Source organism: Gekko japonicus, unplaced genomic scaffold, assembly GCF_001447785.1.
Source record: "Gekko japonicus isolate JY-2015 unplaced genomic scaffold, Gekko_japonicus_V1.1 scaffold1288, whole genome shotgun sequence".
NCBI classification, from domain to species: Eukaryota; Metazoa; Chordata; class Lepidosauria; order Squamata; family Gekkonidae; genus Gekko; species Gekko japonicus.
In genome coordinates this window covers 21,661-39,030 of record NW_015163127.1, presented here as the reverse complement: position 1 = coordinate 39,030, position 17,370 = coordinate 21,661, and the positions used below count along the sequence as shown (strand labels likewise).

The following is a 17,370-nucleotide window of genomic DNA, read 5'->3' as shown; positions in this document are numbered from 1 at the left end:
TTCAGCTGGGAGGGCGGGGTAGAAATTTGAAGAGTAAAGAAATAAATAAATTGTGTCACTTGAAAATGAGGAAGAGGAAAAGAATCAAAGACGGGGGAAATCTCTCCTATATAATAATTGTATTTTCGTCTGGCAACATTCGATGCGTCCCAAAATGAATTGGCTGACTGAACTGCCACTCGGAAGGTCTGCCAGTCTGCCAATCCCCTCGCTGCCTTGCCTCCATCCCGCCCACAGAGCCGCCGGCTACCATCTCAGCCTGCAGACGGGATGGATGCTCCGGTGGGTGGAGGGTAAGGAGGCTGAGTAGGAGAAGGGCGGGGGGAGCAGAGCAAAAGGGCAGAAAACAGGCACCACAGTGGCATAAGAAGGAAAGAGAACTGGGACCACAATACAATTAAAAGCACAAACAACTGGGACCAGAAAGGAATTAAAAGGACAGAAAACTGGCACTTGTTCAACAATAAATGCAGCCAGAGCTCTCCCCCCTTCCTGCACCCACTGTGTAAAGAACCACCATTCCCACCGCAAGGCAGACAAGCACACCCGTCGCTGCGTCCACAGACACAAAGAAAGCCCCGCCGGCTACCATCTCAGCCTGCAGACGGGATGGATGCTCCGGTGGGTGGAGGGTAAGGAGGCTGAGTAGGAGAAGGGCGGGGGGAGCAGAGCAAAAGGGCAGAAAACAGGCACCACAGTGGCATAAGAAGGAAAGAGAACTGGGACCGTAGTATAATTAAAAGCACAGACAACTGGGACCAGAGAGGAATTAAAAGGACAGAAAACCGGCAGCCACTCAACAGCACTTGCTCGATGGTAAACACAGTCAGAGCTCTCCCCACCCCGCACCCACTGTGTAAGGAATCACCATTCCCACCGCAAGGCAGATGAGCACGCCCATCGCTGCGTCCACAGACACAAAGAAAGCCCTCCTCCTGGAAGATGTCCTCGCGGACCATCCCACCGCTGCCGGGATTCCATCCTGCTGCAGGGTGGCTCTGCCTTTTCTTGCGGGCCGGGCCAGGGGGGCAGAGCTGCTTCCTGCTTGGGTCCAAGACTCCAGTGCTTGGTGGGGGGCCTTCGAGGAAGGACCGTGCCTGCCCACCCCGCTAAGGCCATGCTGGCCTCCCCTCACAGCAAAGGGGGAGGCCCCACAGGCACCACTGTCCCACCTCAGAGCCCACCCTTTTCCCACTACAGTGTCACGCCCTCTGCCACCAAGGCCTTGCAGCTGGCCACCCCGCTTCCTCCCTTTGCTCGGGCCTGGCCTCCACTTCCCTACCCGCCTCTGCTTCTCCCTGTCTCCACTTCCCCCACAGCATGGAGCTACTTGCTCCAGCCAGGTGGCGGAGAGGGGTCTCAGTGCCCTAGCCACCTACCTCCCACCACCGCCATCTTCACAGCAGCCCCCAAAGTCTCAGCCAGGTCAGGCCAGAGCTACCCACCGGGTCGGAGGGTAAGGAGGCTGACACCAGCCTGGTGCAGATGGCCGGCCGCTTGCCGAGCAGACGGGGCCCGGTGCCATGGAGGAGAGGGTGCCCAACGAGCAGGGCGAGGCCCAGATCCAGGAGCTCCATGGCCCTGGCACTGGCTCACCAAGTGAGGCTGGCAGTGCCTGGCCCAGGGCAGAGAAAATGCATCCCGGGGAGACACACCTGCAGGCTGCTTTCTAGAGCTCATTGTATTGCTTCTACAATGAGCATTCCTACTAGTATACTATAACGTTCTTTTCCAATGTCACCTCCAAATCCCTCCCCAGTGTTTGCAATCAGAGGCTATTTCCTCCAAAATGAAAAATCACATGTACAACATGCATCAGAGGACATTAACTGGGTGCAATCCAGCAGATACAAACCTCCAGTGCAAGCTCTACTGTGTCCACTATGAAACCTGAATGGAAGCCGTAGATTTGCCCTTTCAGAGTTTTCATGCCATGACACAGAAAGCAAGGATTACAATAGAATCCTCATTTTTCCAACAGTGAATCTTATAATCTCCTCCAAGCCCAAGTCTTATGAAGGAGAACTTAATGAGATCACAGGCATCAGTAGATATTAAACCCAAACCATTTGTTATGACAAAAGTAACACTAGAAATAGCACGATGTAGATGGGCCGTATGAATGATTTACACTGCAGTCTATTTTAAAAACACATCATCTTCTTATAACTCATTTTCCCAAGATGGTGTCCCATCTATCTTCTACAGGATCTATTAAATATAGAATGCCAGTAATAATGATCTCAGAGGACAGGGTCATGAAGATACACAGCATATTAGAAATTCTATTTCCTGGCACCTACAAGGCAGGATACTCATGAAAACTGGTTCCACCTCACAACTTCCCATATATAATGACCTATGTGTGCTAACTTGGGGCAGAAAAGCAAATGATGAGAAATCACTGAAGCAACCATCTGGGACTGTACCCCTTCAGACTATGATGCTTTGCAAATCCCTCTGGAGTAAATGGCTCACTGAGAAAAGTAGTCATCAAGGAGAAGTGTTTCTGCCTAGTCTTCTATCTGACATGGCACTTTAAAATATTCAGGCAAGTTCAGATTTTTTACCATAGGTCAGATTTTTTTTTTTAACCATGGGTGACCACGTATACCTGCTACCATCAGATTCTTGTCGCTAATGCAACCTTCTGCATTCACAGCATGTAAGATATAAACCCTGCCTTACACAGACAGCAACACAGTATTGTTTATTCTGACTGGCAGCAGCCCCCCACCCCTTTCCCGGGTTCTTAGGAAGAGGTCCTTTTCAGCCCTAATACCTGGGGGGGGAAATTTACCTAAAGATAATTGGGACTGAACATGGGAATGTTACATATACCTATGGAGGGAAGAAAAGGCAATAATATTTCTGAGATAGATCTTTATTTATTTATGCAATACATTTATACTCCACTTTTTCTCCCCAATGGGCACCCAAAGCAGCTTACATTCTTTCCCTCTCCTTGCAACAACACTGTGAGGTAGGTTAGGCTGAGACAGTGTGACTGGCCCAAGGTCACCCAGTGAGCTTCCACTGCACGAATGGGGATTTGAACCCACATCTTCCAGATCCTAGTCCGACACTCTTAACTACTATGCCATGACTACACTAGACCTTAGATATCAACACGATCCTACATATCTGGCTGGATGCTATTCACAGATTAATTTCTGTAAATCACACAGTTGTGCAGGCATTTGTGTGATCCTGTTTCAAAGCCAGTTCTTAAGCTCAAACCATTACGATGGATGTGGGTCTGTAGGGTACTGATATTGATCTTAGCTCAATTTAGCCTACAACTTCTTTCCCAACAACAGAGAGACACATAATAAACTTAGAGAATATTTACCTGTACACAGTGTGCTCTCTATGCAAGTCTTCTAAGCCACAAAGAATCTCGGCTGCATAAAACAAGGCTCTTTCCTCCTCAAAGCCTGGGTTTCCCATGTTATATATGTGGAACTTCAAGTCACCCCCATTCATTATGGTCAGAACCAAACACAGCGCATCCTTTGTTTCATAGGCATAGGCTAAGTTGACCTAGAAAGACAGGTGTGACAGTTCAAACACAAGAAAATTCCAGATGTGTATTATTATTTAGTGCTACCATTTTTCATCAGGGATGCCATAAGACCGCGTGCTGTTAAGGATCAAAAAACCTGAAAAATTTAAATGTGCCTGGAATTTCATGATTGAATTTCAAGCCTGTAGAAGTGGACCCCAGTAGAAAATTACTGACTTGGGAACCCACCCAAATCTATCGAAACCTCTGAGAGAGTTGCCAGTGAATGATGCCTCGAGACATCCTAGAGGGATGCAGTAATGATAAAACAAACTGCACACAGCCAGTCATGGCATGTCTCCTTGAATCAAGATGTACTCTGGAGGATTGTACACATTCTGTGACCAATACCATCAACTGCTACATGTGCAACCTTGACCTAATATGGGCAATATGTGGTCTTGTGCAGGGCAGGGGAGAGAAAGAGTGAACAAAACACAGATGGCTGGTGGTGTCCTAGGTGAGATACGTGTGCTAGGTGTGTGGGAAAACTAGGGAAAGCTTGCTTCCTACTCCTTCCTGCCATGCATATCTGGGTTGGATTCTACTGTCAGCGCTGAGTTGGATCCTGTTCAGCTGCCACTGAAAATACAGCAATACTTACTACAAATTTACTATTGACTTTTTCTAGGATCTGCTTTTCATTTAGCGCCATGGATTCACCTTTCCTCTTCTTTATTCTTTTTTTCTCTAATCTTTTGCAAGCATACATTTTCCCAGTTGCTCGTACTTGGCAAGCACATACCTGTAGGAAAGAAATTATGGAAGAAAGGATGGGCAGAGGAGTACAGTAGGAATAATAATTTACTATCTACCATAACCCTTAATTTTACTTTCAACATATTTTTAAAAATTAACGGATCTTCTGCTACTGGAACAGAAGAGCCTTAAAGGGATGTTTTAAATTAGTGGTGTTTAAGACTCAATGCATGGAGGGTTGTGTCGGACCAGAACCTGTATACACACAAGGTAAACATGCATAGGCTTTTTCTGTGTGATCACACATAGGCTCTGCACACACATATGGGGGGAAAGCACAACACCCCCACCCACATATTTATTTTAATCCACTTCTATAACGTCTGACTAGAACTAAAGTCTTGGGTATGAAGAGGACCAATGGAGGAAAATGTGCTGAGTTGTAGTAACCCCACTATTAGCATCCTGAATTGAATTACAAACTGGGAGGACTGGGGTGTATTCTGCCCCGATTTCTGAGTGCTCAAGGAAACCCATAAAATATACTTTGATGTGATATTTTAAGTTATGCCTCCTCAGCACTGTGCTTTACTTGCATTTCGGTTACCATTTAGTTAAAAATCTAGTGACATTAACAGCAGCAACAAAGAAAACAGGAGTCAAGTTTAAGGTTTATTGTAAAGAGTCGAGAAAAATATAAAGTTAACATATCAAACTCAGGCAGTCATAACTCTTAGACTGCATCTTAGTATGTGTTACTCTTATGAGATGCAAGCAACTTTTAACAGAAGTTTTCAGAATTACTCACCTCCCCAAAACCACCTTTTCCTAATACCCTGTACTGCCTAAACGTATTTTTCGTTACTGGTTGTCTAAAAAAAGAAAAAGTGGGGAAGGGGAGAGAAAATAGTTTAAATAGTTTAAAAGGTAAATTTCCATCATCACTTTATTTCAGGGTATTTATACTATATAATATGTAACAATATTATTAGCAGTTTCCCCCCAAATTCTCCTTGTTTTTCAGTTTTCTCAGACTACACCACCATTTTCAGTCCTAAGGAGTTACTAGCTATGAGTGACTTTGCTTCCTTCTCCTTTTGGAGAATGAGTGATTTTTCTCAGGGCTGAACAAAGAGCCCATGAATGACATTTGAACCCCAGTCTGTAGGAATGGATCGAGTCTTCTGTCTGCCATATCCTATTAACTATTTCAGAACAATTTCCCATGTGGCCTGACCTATCATAGGAAATATTTTTCAAACTGTACTCTAATGTCATTTTGGCCCATAGCTGATATCCTGTAAAATCTCTCTGATGTACTGATTCACTCCCATGTCCATCCTGCCCTAATATCCAGTTGTCCGCTTTGCAGATAGTAGAAGTACTGGTCATAGGATTGCCACAGTCCAAACAGAGAACAATGCATGACATTTCATTTTGATATGGTCCTTCTCTCTGGTCCTGTGATGTATTTTTGTGTTAAAATCCCAGGAGCACTGGAATATTCTTTGTAAACACTAAAGGTATCCTCTTTGCATAGCTCTGTCCAGGGCTATTTTTGGGCAGGAACGCACAGGAACGGAGTTCCGGCTGGCTCCCAAGTTGGCCACACCCAGCAGGAACTCATTAGCATAATAGGCCACACCCAACAGCAGAAATTCATTAGGATTGGCTACATTAGGGGTGTGTGGCCTAATATGCAAAGGAGTTCCTGCTACAAAAAAAGTCCTGGGTTTTGACAACAAACAAGGTAAACAGAATAACAAGCAAAAGGTGGGTGTGGCTGGATAACCACACTTTTGGTAACATGGGGGTGCATCCTAATGTGCTAATGAACTGTGCTGGCAGGGGTGTGGCCAAATATGCAAATGAGTTTCTGGTATGGGGTGTGGCCTATTATGCTAATGAGTTCCTGCTGGGCTTTTTCTACAAAAAGAGCCCTGGCTCTTTCACTCCTAATGTGGCAGAATAAAGAGGCAAAGATTTAGGGTGCAACAACTGCATGTCATAAAACAGTAACAGGGTTCCTAACATGTTTTGCTCTCAAAGTCAGTGTGGGAGGCTTGGTGGCCATTTGGATATTTGCAAGGAGAATGGAAGAACAGTGGGAACCAATGCTTAATTCTTCCCCTAACTACCAGTTATTGCTAGAAAGCAATGTGTACAGTATTTGAAAGCTATTTCCCCCCTAAGACTTTAAGACTTACAGTAAGTCCATTGGCAGAAAATTGGCCAACAGAGCGGCGGAGTTGCAGGGAAGAAATCAATGCCACAACCAGGTTCTATACCCCTTTCTCCTGTCTGCCCCTCCCATCTACAAACTGCCCCCAATCTGCATTTGTATTATTTCAGCAGGTTGGGGAGGATGTGTTTGCCAGGCTAACATTTCATTCCGTACTGATTTCAGATTTCTTGCTGCATTTTGAAAGGGGGAAGGATATGATGCTTTGCATATCAAATCACTTTCTACTATATCTCTCCAATGAATGCCAACAGAACGATCCATGTTCGCAAACTGTAGAATTCTCTACTAGTCTAAAGTAGCAGTCATACTTCACAAGTTTGTGCACGAGCAAGAGAGAAGGAAATGTGGACATCTCTGCACATTAATAGCACCATTACCTAGATGACAAATCCCACCTAAAACAGAAGTTCTGGTCATAAATACAGCCTACAAGATGTCCTATCAGACAGAAATAAAAGTGTGATTAAGAAGCTATTAACAAAGGAATCCTTTTTCATCCCAAGTGAGCTCCCCCCTTCTTATGGTTGAAGCAGGACAGTTTTATAAGCTTGTATCCCCCTCCAAAATGACACAGAAATGGTCAAGTTGATCAACATATTCTGCCAATGCAGTCTATAGACTGGTGTGTCGACCTGTATCACCATATTCTGGCATCAGTGGAAGTAGTTTGGAGAACGTGGGCTGAGTCAGCAAATTACACAGCCACATCTGCACTTTGCTTCCCTACCAATCCATCATTTCCTTGTCACAGGCAGTGCTGTCTGCCGGAGCTGATTGCCTTCCATCCCTGCATGTATTCAGTGGAGATTTAGAAGAAAGGTCAAGTCTACTGGGCCACCCAGTTCCCATCTATAATTGGATTTCTTTAATATAATGGAAAATATTTCTCCTAACTGTCCACATTTAAAAAACCCATTAGTCTTCCAGCAAACAATTAAATAAGAAGTAACAGTACACAGGAGTTACAGGGCTACTGATCAGCCACCAGAGGGTGCTCTTAGGGCAAGCTACAGAACAGATGCCAAAAGAATCAACCTTATGCTAAGGAAGCCCTAACCACTTGTACTGCTGCTATTATTAAAACACACACCCAAAGAAAGGATAAGATCCAACACGGAAATGAGCAACATTCAAGTTTTTGAGAAAGCACTTCTAAACCTTGGAAGGGCTTTTCAAATGGCCTCGTGAACTGAAAGGAGTTCAAGCATGCCTGATAGCTTTGCTAGTGCTACCTAACTTCAGATGTGAGGCTGTTGTCTTGTCTTCACTTATTCACTAGCTAGAGGAAAGGCACTCTGCATATGCCCAGAGAGATTTCTGTTTTACCTTACATTTCTTTGGCACAGAAAGCAAGTTTCAGGGTAAAGGTTCCAACACAACCTTTGCATAGTGATAAAACAACACTACTGTTCAGTGATTCAGAAGACATCGATCTTTGCTGATTTCTAAATATTTTCAGTTAGCTAAAACAGAATGGAATCAATGATATGAAAACAGCAAATTCTTAACTACTGGAATCTAACATCTGCAGCAAATTTTCCTATTGTCTATGGAAGACCAAGAAAATAAAAAAAATGTTGGATGAAAACGTTTGCTAGTTAATGCATCATTGCCCCCCCCCCCATGCTCCACCATAAAGCAAAGTGCATGCAAATCCTTGAAGAACCACTTACCTTTCGAGCCATTTCCACTGGAGAAATCTATCAAAGTACATGCTGCCCATATATTCTTGAAAAGGTTCTCCGCTTAGATACTCATGTACAGATCTGTCTCAGATGAAAAACAGGTGAGCATTTTATAATCCTGAGCTTTGCTACAAAGAAGTATTCCAGTGAGGATCCTCAGTTTAATTCCCACTAATTCATATGTAAATACAGATTTTAAAACAATTGTTTGTATATATGCATGCAATATATGTATGTAATATATGTATAGGGCCGCAGTGGCTCAGAGGTTAAGATGCTGAGCTGCAGACCGGAAGGTCTGTAGTTCGGCAATTGGCGTGACGGAGTGAGCTCCCGTCTCTGGCCCCAGCTCCTGCCAACCTAGCAGTTCGAAAGCAAAAAATTGCAAGTAGATAAATAGGTACCGCTTCAGTGGGAAGGTAACAGCGTTCCGTGCGCTTCAGTGTTTAGTCATGCTGGCCACATGACTACAGAAATGTCTTTGGACAGCGCTGGCTCTTCGGCTTGGAAATGGAGATGAACACTGCCCCCTAGGGTCAGATTCGACCAGCTCTCGAGCAAGGGAAACCTTTACCTTTACCTTATATATGTATATGTGGATGTAATGGTAAATGTCAATAGTTTCAGGAGTTCTTACAATTTCTGGAAGTTTACAGATTTAGGGACCCAAAATTTCTGACATTTACTAATCAGCCTCAAACATTCTATCTTACTTGGATTTATCAAAAGACATTATTGCACTCCTGAATATATATGCCTAACAAAATGATATGCAAAGCTTGACTATTCCAGCTAGATAATTAAAAGGAATAATGGTCACCTTTTAATACTTTACTTGATTTTTAGTTTCTTACTTTGACACAAATCGAAGTTTTTACAATAAATCCTGAACTGTGAAACCAAGGGGAACGAGCAACAACTTCTAGCACCAAACCAGCTGTCTTTGCCAAAATAACTTCTTTATCAATTCAGCACACTGTAAGTTATTATCTCAACATGATGGTGTACTGAGCTTAACAACGTGAATGATTCTCATTCTGTTCAGCACAAAGAATAAATCACGGCAGCAAAGAAGTCAAGCCAACCACATGAGCAAAGCTTGGGTATATTTTACAAATACCCGATTGAGCCATCCAGGATGGACAAAAGGCAACTGGAACTGTGTGCGAATGGCTCGGATGACCCCCCCCCCATGCCTTTTGATTTTTAAAAATTGTTTTAAGGCCTCACTATCTAGACAAATACAGGAGACAGTGTTTGCAAATGTAGGCTATGTATGTGGAGATTTACAGTACAATGGGGAAATTGCCATGACTCGGCAAAATGGATAAGCCCTTCCCTAGACAGAAGGACACCCGAATGTGCTACAACCCTCCTATTTGAAACCTTCTGGAAGAACAGTGAACAGCAGCATCTGCACATTCCTCTGCCCAGACAGGCTGCAAAACAGCCTGATTTTTTTCACTTTGAAACAGAAGGTGATTTAGGGAAGTATCCTGACACTGCAAAACACCCCTAGCACCAAGGTGGGCTTCTTAGCTAGGAAAAAGGCACATATGATACATATATGTTGTCATGTGTGCAAAGCAGAGATGTTTATTTTGTTGCATGTACACACCATGGGAAACTACAGTCAAAAGGGCAGCTATTTTTCCAAGGGTCCTTGTAGGCTGTAAGAAGTTTCTAATTTCTTTGTCTAGTGGTGCTCACATTTGCCCATTCATGGGGAAGGGGTACCAGAAAAGGTGCTTCTTTCATTTTAAAAACGTTAAAATGACATTCTCAGGGAAGTAGAAAGACAGAAAATAAAGAAGGGGGGGGAGGGAAAAACCCAGGTCCATTACTTTGGGGACAAAGGTTCTCAGAAAAATAAAATAATAAAACAATGGGTAACCACAGGTAACCACAGGTAATCAATAATGTTATAGACTCTAGCCAACAGTGACACCTGGAAGTCAAAGAAAATGAATAAGTGCAAACAGTAGAATTTTGTGGTAATGTGTTCTGTTGTCGAAATACATTACTTACATCTTTTTAAAATTATGATTGATTCTATTATCTTCTTACTTTGCTCACAACTTCCATGAATCCACACTACAATACTTAGAAGGCCACATTTTCCCAGCGACAGCAATGCACACCTTGATTCCTGGGACCCAGATTCCCTTTCAATGAATTGGGAGGAAAGAGTCTTCTGGCAAGACACAAACCCACTTTCCTACAGATGTGCTGCTTCATCCAGATCGTATGCTTCAGTTTCATAAAGCACCTTATGTACATTAAAACAACAAGCTCACAGCCTTATCTGGAAAGCAAGGAAACTAGATATTCCTTGCCTTTAACTGATGCTTCTTTGTAAAAGAATTGCGTAGACTACATCAATATAACATGATTTTGGAATGTCACATTATACTTACTTTACACAAGGTGAGAACAGCTCTTTACAGGGACTGTTTTCAAGTTTTTCTTCTGTCTGCTGGAGAAGATCTCGATTGACTTCTGCTACATAAACTGGGGACTAGAAAAAAAACAAAGAATGGGCACTACATTAGCTTCGTTAACAGGGAGAAAGCATTTTCTTGATAGACAAGCTCATATGGACAACTCAGAGCATTACCTTAAGATTAATGACGGTGGCAAGATTAAATTTAGCTGTAAAATGGAAATGTGGAGTGGGGAGAGGAATTCAGTTTGGACTCATGTCACAGGACAAGAGGGGCTAATTCTTTCCATCTGTTGCCCACCTCCCCAGCTACAATTACACCTGGTGGAAAAAAGAAAACAGGCAAAAACAGAGTACCTGCTTTCTTTCCAAAGTGGAGGTTAATAGCATGTGAGGGGAGGCATTTTGACTAGGAAAATGGTGCAATGAGAAAAAGCTGAAACTTGCAATTTCCTACCACTGAAGTCCTGATCCAAACTGGATCACTAATAACTACAGTAACTGTGACTTGCAATTTCAATTATTTGTGATCTGATCCTGCGATGTGGTCTCTAGCCTGTGCTTACTCCTACTGAGACATCACCGTAGTCATGACTTCATTCCATTTGCAAGAAAGTAGTCTGTTTAGCTCCTCAGAGGCAGCTGACCTGTACCTCCCGGTATTTGCAGATTTCAACACTCATGCTCATCCCGGAGGTGGAGCCCCCATGAATCATGTTCTACATGCAATAACAAAGATTACTGAACTGACAACTACACATGATCTTGGTTATTTTAATTAAAGCAGCAATGCCAAGCATTCTTGTTTAAACAAAGATGGAGGACTACAGTCTGGCAGAAAGAAATCTTAACCATTCACAATGAAAAAAAAACTGCAGAAATCCAGCACTTCATAAAAGCCTATTTCAGACATTCAATTCTGGCACGCCAACCACATATAATGGGAGCATGAGCTATGTGCAATCATTCCCAATGCACACAGTCACCATTTTGTATGAATGGCATAATGTACATATTTTCCATTTCTTGTAAAATACACACACTGCCCCATTCACACAAAATGGATACTGGGTGTGTTGGGACAATCATGCATAGTGTCTGCTCCCACCATGCACAGGTGGAACACCAGATTCTGAAAAGGACTAAAGAATGCATTTTAACTGGGTCTTCTTGACCAGCAGGTGGTGCTACATGAGACAGCTAAAACTAAGTAATAAGGTTTCGTCGGATGTTTTCAGAAGAATGTGATGATGTGGTAAGCATTTTAAGCAATCATTGCAATCCCTTTGGGTTGCCAACTCTGGGTTTGGAAATCCATGGGGATTTAAGGGTGGAGCCTGGGAGAGGGGGGTTTAGGGAGGGACCTCAGTAGGGGATATACAGTCCCATATGGTCCACCTTCCAAAACAGCCATTTTCTCCAAGAAGAAGTGAAAGAAATAAGTAATGAACAAGTAAGTGATTTATATAGTTGTAATTCTAGGAGATCTCCTGCCCCCCACCTGGAAGCTGGCAACCCTACAATCCATTAATAATAGACTTTGGTTAAACTAGTAATAATTGAATGGTTGATGCCTCAGGGAAGTAAGGTAAAAATATAAGAAAATCTCCAGCAAGGAAAAGGTTAGTTAAATGCATTAATTAATTTACAGTCTTTCCTTTGTTCCCTATCTCTTTGACACACACTCTGTCTCTAATTCAACCATGATCACAGTGCCAATAACACAGAAATTATTCTGCGCTCCACATTAGCAGAAACATTAATGTTAAATCATTCTGTAGTCTTCAGAATTGACTGCGCATTTGGAAGGGCATGGGCTCAGAATAGTCTTTCAAACACCAGGAAGAACAAAATGGAACCAGATTCCAAAACCATTTGCAAAACTTTTTCCTGAAATAATTCCAGAAAACCACCTGCTCACAGGTTGCTTTTATTTGTATCTTATCTTCCGCACTGTCATTTTTGTCCCTCTTGCTTCAGGGTCCCCCCCCCAATGTGTTTTGCTCTCTCTAGTAGTCCCAGAGGGAGCAAAACACATGTGGAAAAGGGATTGGCGGCGGCAAAGCAATAGGGACAGACAGAAATGACACTGCGGAAGAGAGTTGAGCTTTACTGTGTTTAGTGGATGCAAGTCTTCCATTTCCCCTCTCTCCACTGAGGTCACATTGCTGCACTCTATTGACTGAGCAGTCTAGAAGCCGATCAAAGAACTCAAGTTGTTTGCCTGTATTATGCAGGATTTTCATTTTGGCTTTCTGAAGGAGAGAGAGCCTTGAGGACACCATAGAAGAGTGAGTAGAGCTCCCTGCACCAGCCGTGTTGCCCTTTCCCACAGTTCATGACAGACACAATCAGAGGTTGGGTTTTTTTTTAAAAAAAAATCCATGTGACCTAATCTCTCATTTTTCACTTTCCTAAGCCAATCCATGCATATTTAGAACATGTTTGTTAGTGTGAGTCAAGTCTCTTTTGAAAGCTGGTGTTCTCTACCCGATGCATAAAAGGAAACATATGGATGGATTTGATCCAACAATGGAATACTGCAAACCATTTTACTAAACAATTTAACAGAAATAATTATCACCCCCTCCCCCTATCACGGAAAGCCCATTTGAACGGCTATTGTATGTCTATGAAAACAAGCTGTGTAATGGTGTAGGCCTTGAAATCATTCACAAGTAGCAGCCTAGGGCCAGAGAACTCTTTCCAAGGAGTGCAATCAGCATAACTAACCTTGCCGATATTTTATAGTCCCAAAGAGTGTTCTGTGTACATTAAAGACCAACATGAGTCATTCTTCTCACTTTTGTTTAAGACTGTGTATGCCAGAGTGTTATTAAACTGCCAACATTGGCACTTCTCTTTTTCAAAGCTGTTTGACATGTGCTCAGATCTAATGAATTAAAAGAACTTTTTTTTTAACTTTGGCAAACCAGGTCAGCTCTGTATAATACATGACAAGCAACCACGATCTACCTCAGAGTCAATGGTCTTCAGCACTCTTAACTCTGTGTTGAACTGTGGCTTATGTCTGTACCAGTAGGGATGCCAGTCTCCAGGTGGGACTTGGGGATCCCCCAGAATTACACCTCACCTCCAGACTACAGAGATTAGTTCCCCTGGAGAACATGCATGCTTTGGAGGGTAGACACAACAGCATTGTACTCCACAGAGGTCCCTTTCTTCCCCAGGCTCCATCGCCAAATCTCCAGATGTTTCTCAGCCTGGAGCTGGAAACCCTACTCCACCATCCCCTGCCAGTGGCCAAGGGGAACCTGGCAACCCTATTACCAACCATCCTTCCTGAGCTAAGACAAAAATATGTGAGCCAGAGGCTAAAAACCTGTCAGCAAGCTCACACTAACTCAGCTTAGAGGGAACACTGCTTGCATTGAGCAATGCCACCAAGATACTAAAAGTAGATGAATTAATAGGGTAGGGGGGAGCAGGCCTTGTAACGGAAGCCATAGCATTCATTATTGTCATATTATTCTCTGCTCTTTTTTCCTGGGACACAATATCAACCTCTCCCCACCCCATGCTTAGAGAGCCCAGAAACACACAAACCTCTTGTGGTTTTTGTTTTGAGAAATAAATGTTTCAAGAGACTGGCTTTATTTCTTCTTCTGGCAAGGTTCAGGATTAAGAACAAGCAGCAATGGATTAAAGCTAAGAATCCATAAAGAATATCATCTGTATTATACAAATTCAAATACCCATAAAATTTGACAGAGAGAATAAGGGATGATGGAAAATTCTGACCTCCCCCCCATGATTCATCTTCTATGTGGAGATCTCCAGGGGTCTGGCTCCCTGCCTGCCACAGAAATGGATACTATCAGACACTGACTGAGGAACATAACAGTGGTCCCGTTCATACGCGGCGATTTGGGCCAGTTGCGGGCCAGTTTGGGGGCGGATCAAAGCAGTGCGATCACACCACAACATCTGGGAAGCGTTCTGCTTCCGCCCCCAAACTGGCCCTTTCTGGGAAAAATCCCGAGTGGCGCAGTGCGGCCGGCCCCCGGTTAGGGCTGTATTTTCTCCCCGGCGTTTGATCGCGCCGGGGAGAAACGGCGGCGCGGCCGGGGGATCCGTGGGATCCCGCCGCGCCGTGTCAACGTTGGTGCGGCTTTTAAAAGCCGCGCCTTCAAGCGCCTTTTCCCCTGCGTGTGGCAGGGGCCAGTATTTCACTCCTACTCTGACTTAGGGTTGCCAACTCTAGGTCGGGAAATTCCTGGAGATGTAGGGGGTGGAGCCTGGGGAGAGACCTCAGTGGGTATAATGCCATAGAGTCCACCCTCCAAATCAGCCACTTTCTCTAGGGGAACTGATCCCTCCAGCATGGAGACAAGTTGTAAGCCTGGGAGATCTCCAGGCCCCCAGACACCGCCACGGCAAGCCGAAACATTTGTCAGCCACAATGTTTACTTTGCTACTACTGAGCAGAGTCATTCGAACGTCAGTGGAAGGTAGTCCACATTCAGTGGCTTGGATCCACTGATAATCTCCTCTGCAGAGCCCATCTTCCTCACGTCACCGCTCCTGCTGCAGTCTAAAATGCTCTCCTGAAAGCTGATCTTGAGACAGATATCTCCAGGAACAGCAGGAGGGAGAAATCAGCAAAATCATCCTCCACCTTTCCATCCACAGAAAACCTCTGAGGGATCCAAGCCAGTATTTTCATTCCACACCCTGATAAAAGCAGAACTTCCTCCCTCTTCTTCCTCCTCTTTATGCCCACAGTTTTTAGCCTGGAGGGACACAACTTTCTCTAGGATTGCCATCCCCCTCCCCCCCAGCAGTGCCAGGAACCTCCCCGATTTTGGGGGCTTCATCCTGCTGCCGGCCAGCTGGCAGGTTGGGGAAGCCACATCCTCAAACAAAGATTTGATGATGTCACCCATAAGTGATGTCATCACACTGGGGACACTACTGGTATTTGGGCAAACTCTATAGTTTTGAGGCCCAAACCCCCAGAGTGTGCCCAAATACCAGAGCGTCCCCAGCATGATGACATCACTTCTGGGTGATGTTATCACACATCGGAGACATCACACAACATCCCCACCCACCCTCAGAACACTCCCCAAAGTCCCATGCTCCAGCCAAGGTAAGACCTGGCAGCCCTAACTTTCTCCTTTCCTCAAATATTGGGATGGCATACTATGACAGCCTTGCCCTTTCCCTTCCCTCAGATGCAAGATTTTCCCTCTATTTTTCTCTTTCTTTCTGACTGAGCAGCCCTTTTATCTATTTTCTTCTTTCCGGGGGATCTATGCAGGTCCCACCCCGTCACGTTATTGTATTTTTATGCTGGCTCAGCCCATGAACTTGAGGGAAAAGACAAGATCACCCTCTTAACCTAAACTTCTGAAATGGCACATGAAAGGCTTTTTAACATTCAAAAATTAACTAAATATTTTATTCAACAGAGGAGAAAAGGTCAGGTGAAAACAGGGGTAAAATGTCTGAGGTAAATCAATAAGAACTCGGAGGTAAATTAATATTTTCACAAGTGAGGCATGTTTTCAGCAACTGAGAGGTTTAAACTTTTCACACAGTCTTAGAATCTTTGAGATGAGAGGCTTTTCTTTTAATGTTTCCTAAACACTCCAGAACACTTTCTTGAGTAACTGATTCTTCAGGTTTCAGACACCCAAATTCCTTCTCTGAGCACACCAGGGACCACTCCACGTCACCGCTCCTGCTGCAGTCTAAAATGCTCTCCTGAAAGCTGATCTTGAGACAGATATCTCCAGGAACAGCAGGAGGGAGAAATCAGCAAAATCATCCTCCACCTTTCCATCCACAGAAAACCTCTGAGGGATCCAAGCCAGTATTTTCATTCCACACCCTGATAAAAGCAGAACTTCCTCCCTCTTCTTCCTCCTCTTTATGCCCACAGTTTTTAGCCTGGAGGGGCACAACTTTCTCTAGGATTGCCATCCCCCTCCCCCCCAGCAGTGCCAGGAACCTCCCCGATTTTGGGGGCTTCATCCTGCTGCCGGCCAGCTGGCAGGTTGGGGAAGCCACATCCTCAAACAAAGATTTGATGATGTCACCCATAAGTGATGTCATCACACTGGGGACACTACTGGTATTTGGGCAAACTCTATAGTTTTGAGGCCCAAACCCCCAGAGTGTGCCCAAATACCAGAGCGTCCCCAGCATGATGACATCACTTCTGGGTGATGTTATCACGCATCGGAGACATCACACAACATCCCCACCCACCCTCAGAACACTCCCCAAAGTCCCATGCTCCAGCCAAGGTAAGACCTGGCAGCCCTAACTTTCTCCTTTCCTCAAATATTGGGATGGCATACTATGACAGCCTTGCCCTTTCCCTTCCCTCAGATGCAAGATTTTCCCTCTATTTTTCTCTTTCTTTCTGACTGAGCAGCCCTTTTATCTATTTTCTTCTTTCCGGGGGATCTATGCAGGTCCCACCCCGTCACGTTATTGTATTTTTATGCTGGCTCAGCCCATGAACTTGAGGGAAAAGACAAGATCACCCTCTTAACCTAAACTTCTGAAATGGCACATGAAAGGCTTTTTAACATTCAAAAATTAACTAAATATTTTATTCAACAGAGGAGAAAAGGTCAGGTGAAAACAGGGGTAAAATGTCTGAGGTAAATCAATAAGAACTCGGAGGTAAATTAATATTTTCACAAGTGAGGCATGTTTTCAGCAACTGAGAGGTTTAAACTTTTCACACAGTCTTAGA

The 17,370-nt window shown here is 44.0% G+C and overlaps 1 protein-coding gene across 1 annotated transcript in view; it reads right to left on the bottom strand.

Moving 5' to 3' along the window:
* GRK5 (G protein-coupled receptor kinase 5) overlaps positions 1-11,353 on the bottom strand; it is a 50,880-nt gene extending 39,527 nt beyond the window's left edge. Inside the window, exons 1-6 of the mRNA XM_015406911.1 lie at positions 11,291-11,353; positions 10,612-10,712; positions 8,183-8,275; positions 5,073-5,136; positions 4,170-4,310; positions 3,353-3,543 (exon numbers count right to left, since the gene is read on the bottom strand). Coding sequence (XP_015262397.1) covers positions 3,353-3,543; positions 4,170-4,310; positions 5,073-5,136; positions 8,183-8,275; positions 10,612-10,712; positions 11,291-11,353 — 653 coding nt within the window. The remainder of the gene's footprint in view (positions 1-3,352; positions 3,544-4,169; positions 4,311-5,072; positions 5,137-8,182; positions 8,276-10,611; positions 10,713-11,290) is intronic.
* Positions 11,354-17,370: the final 6,017 nt, after the last annotated feature.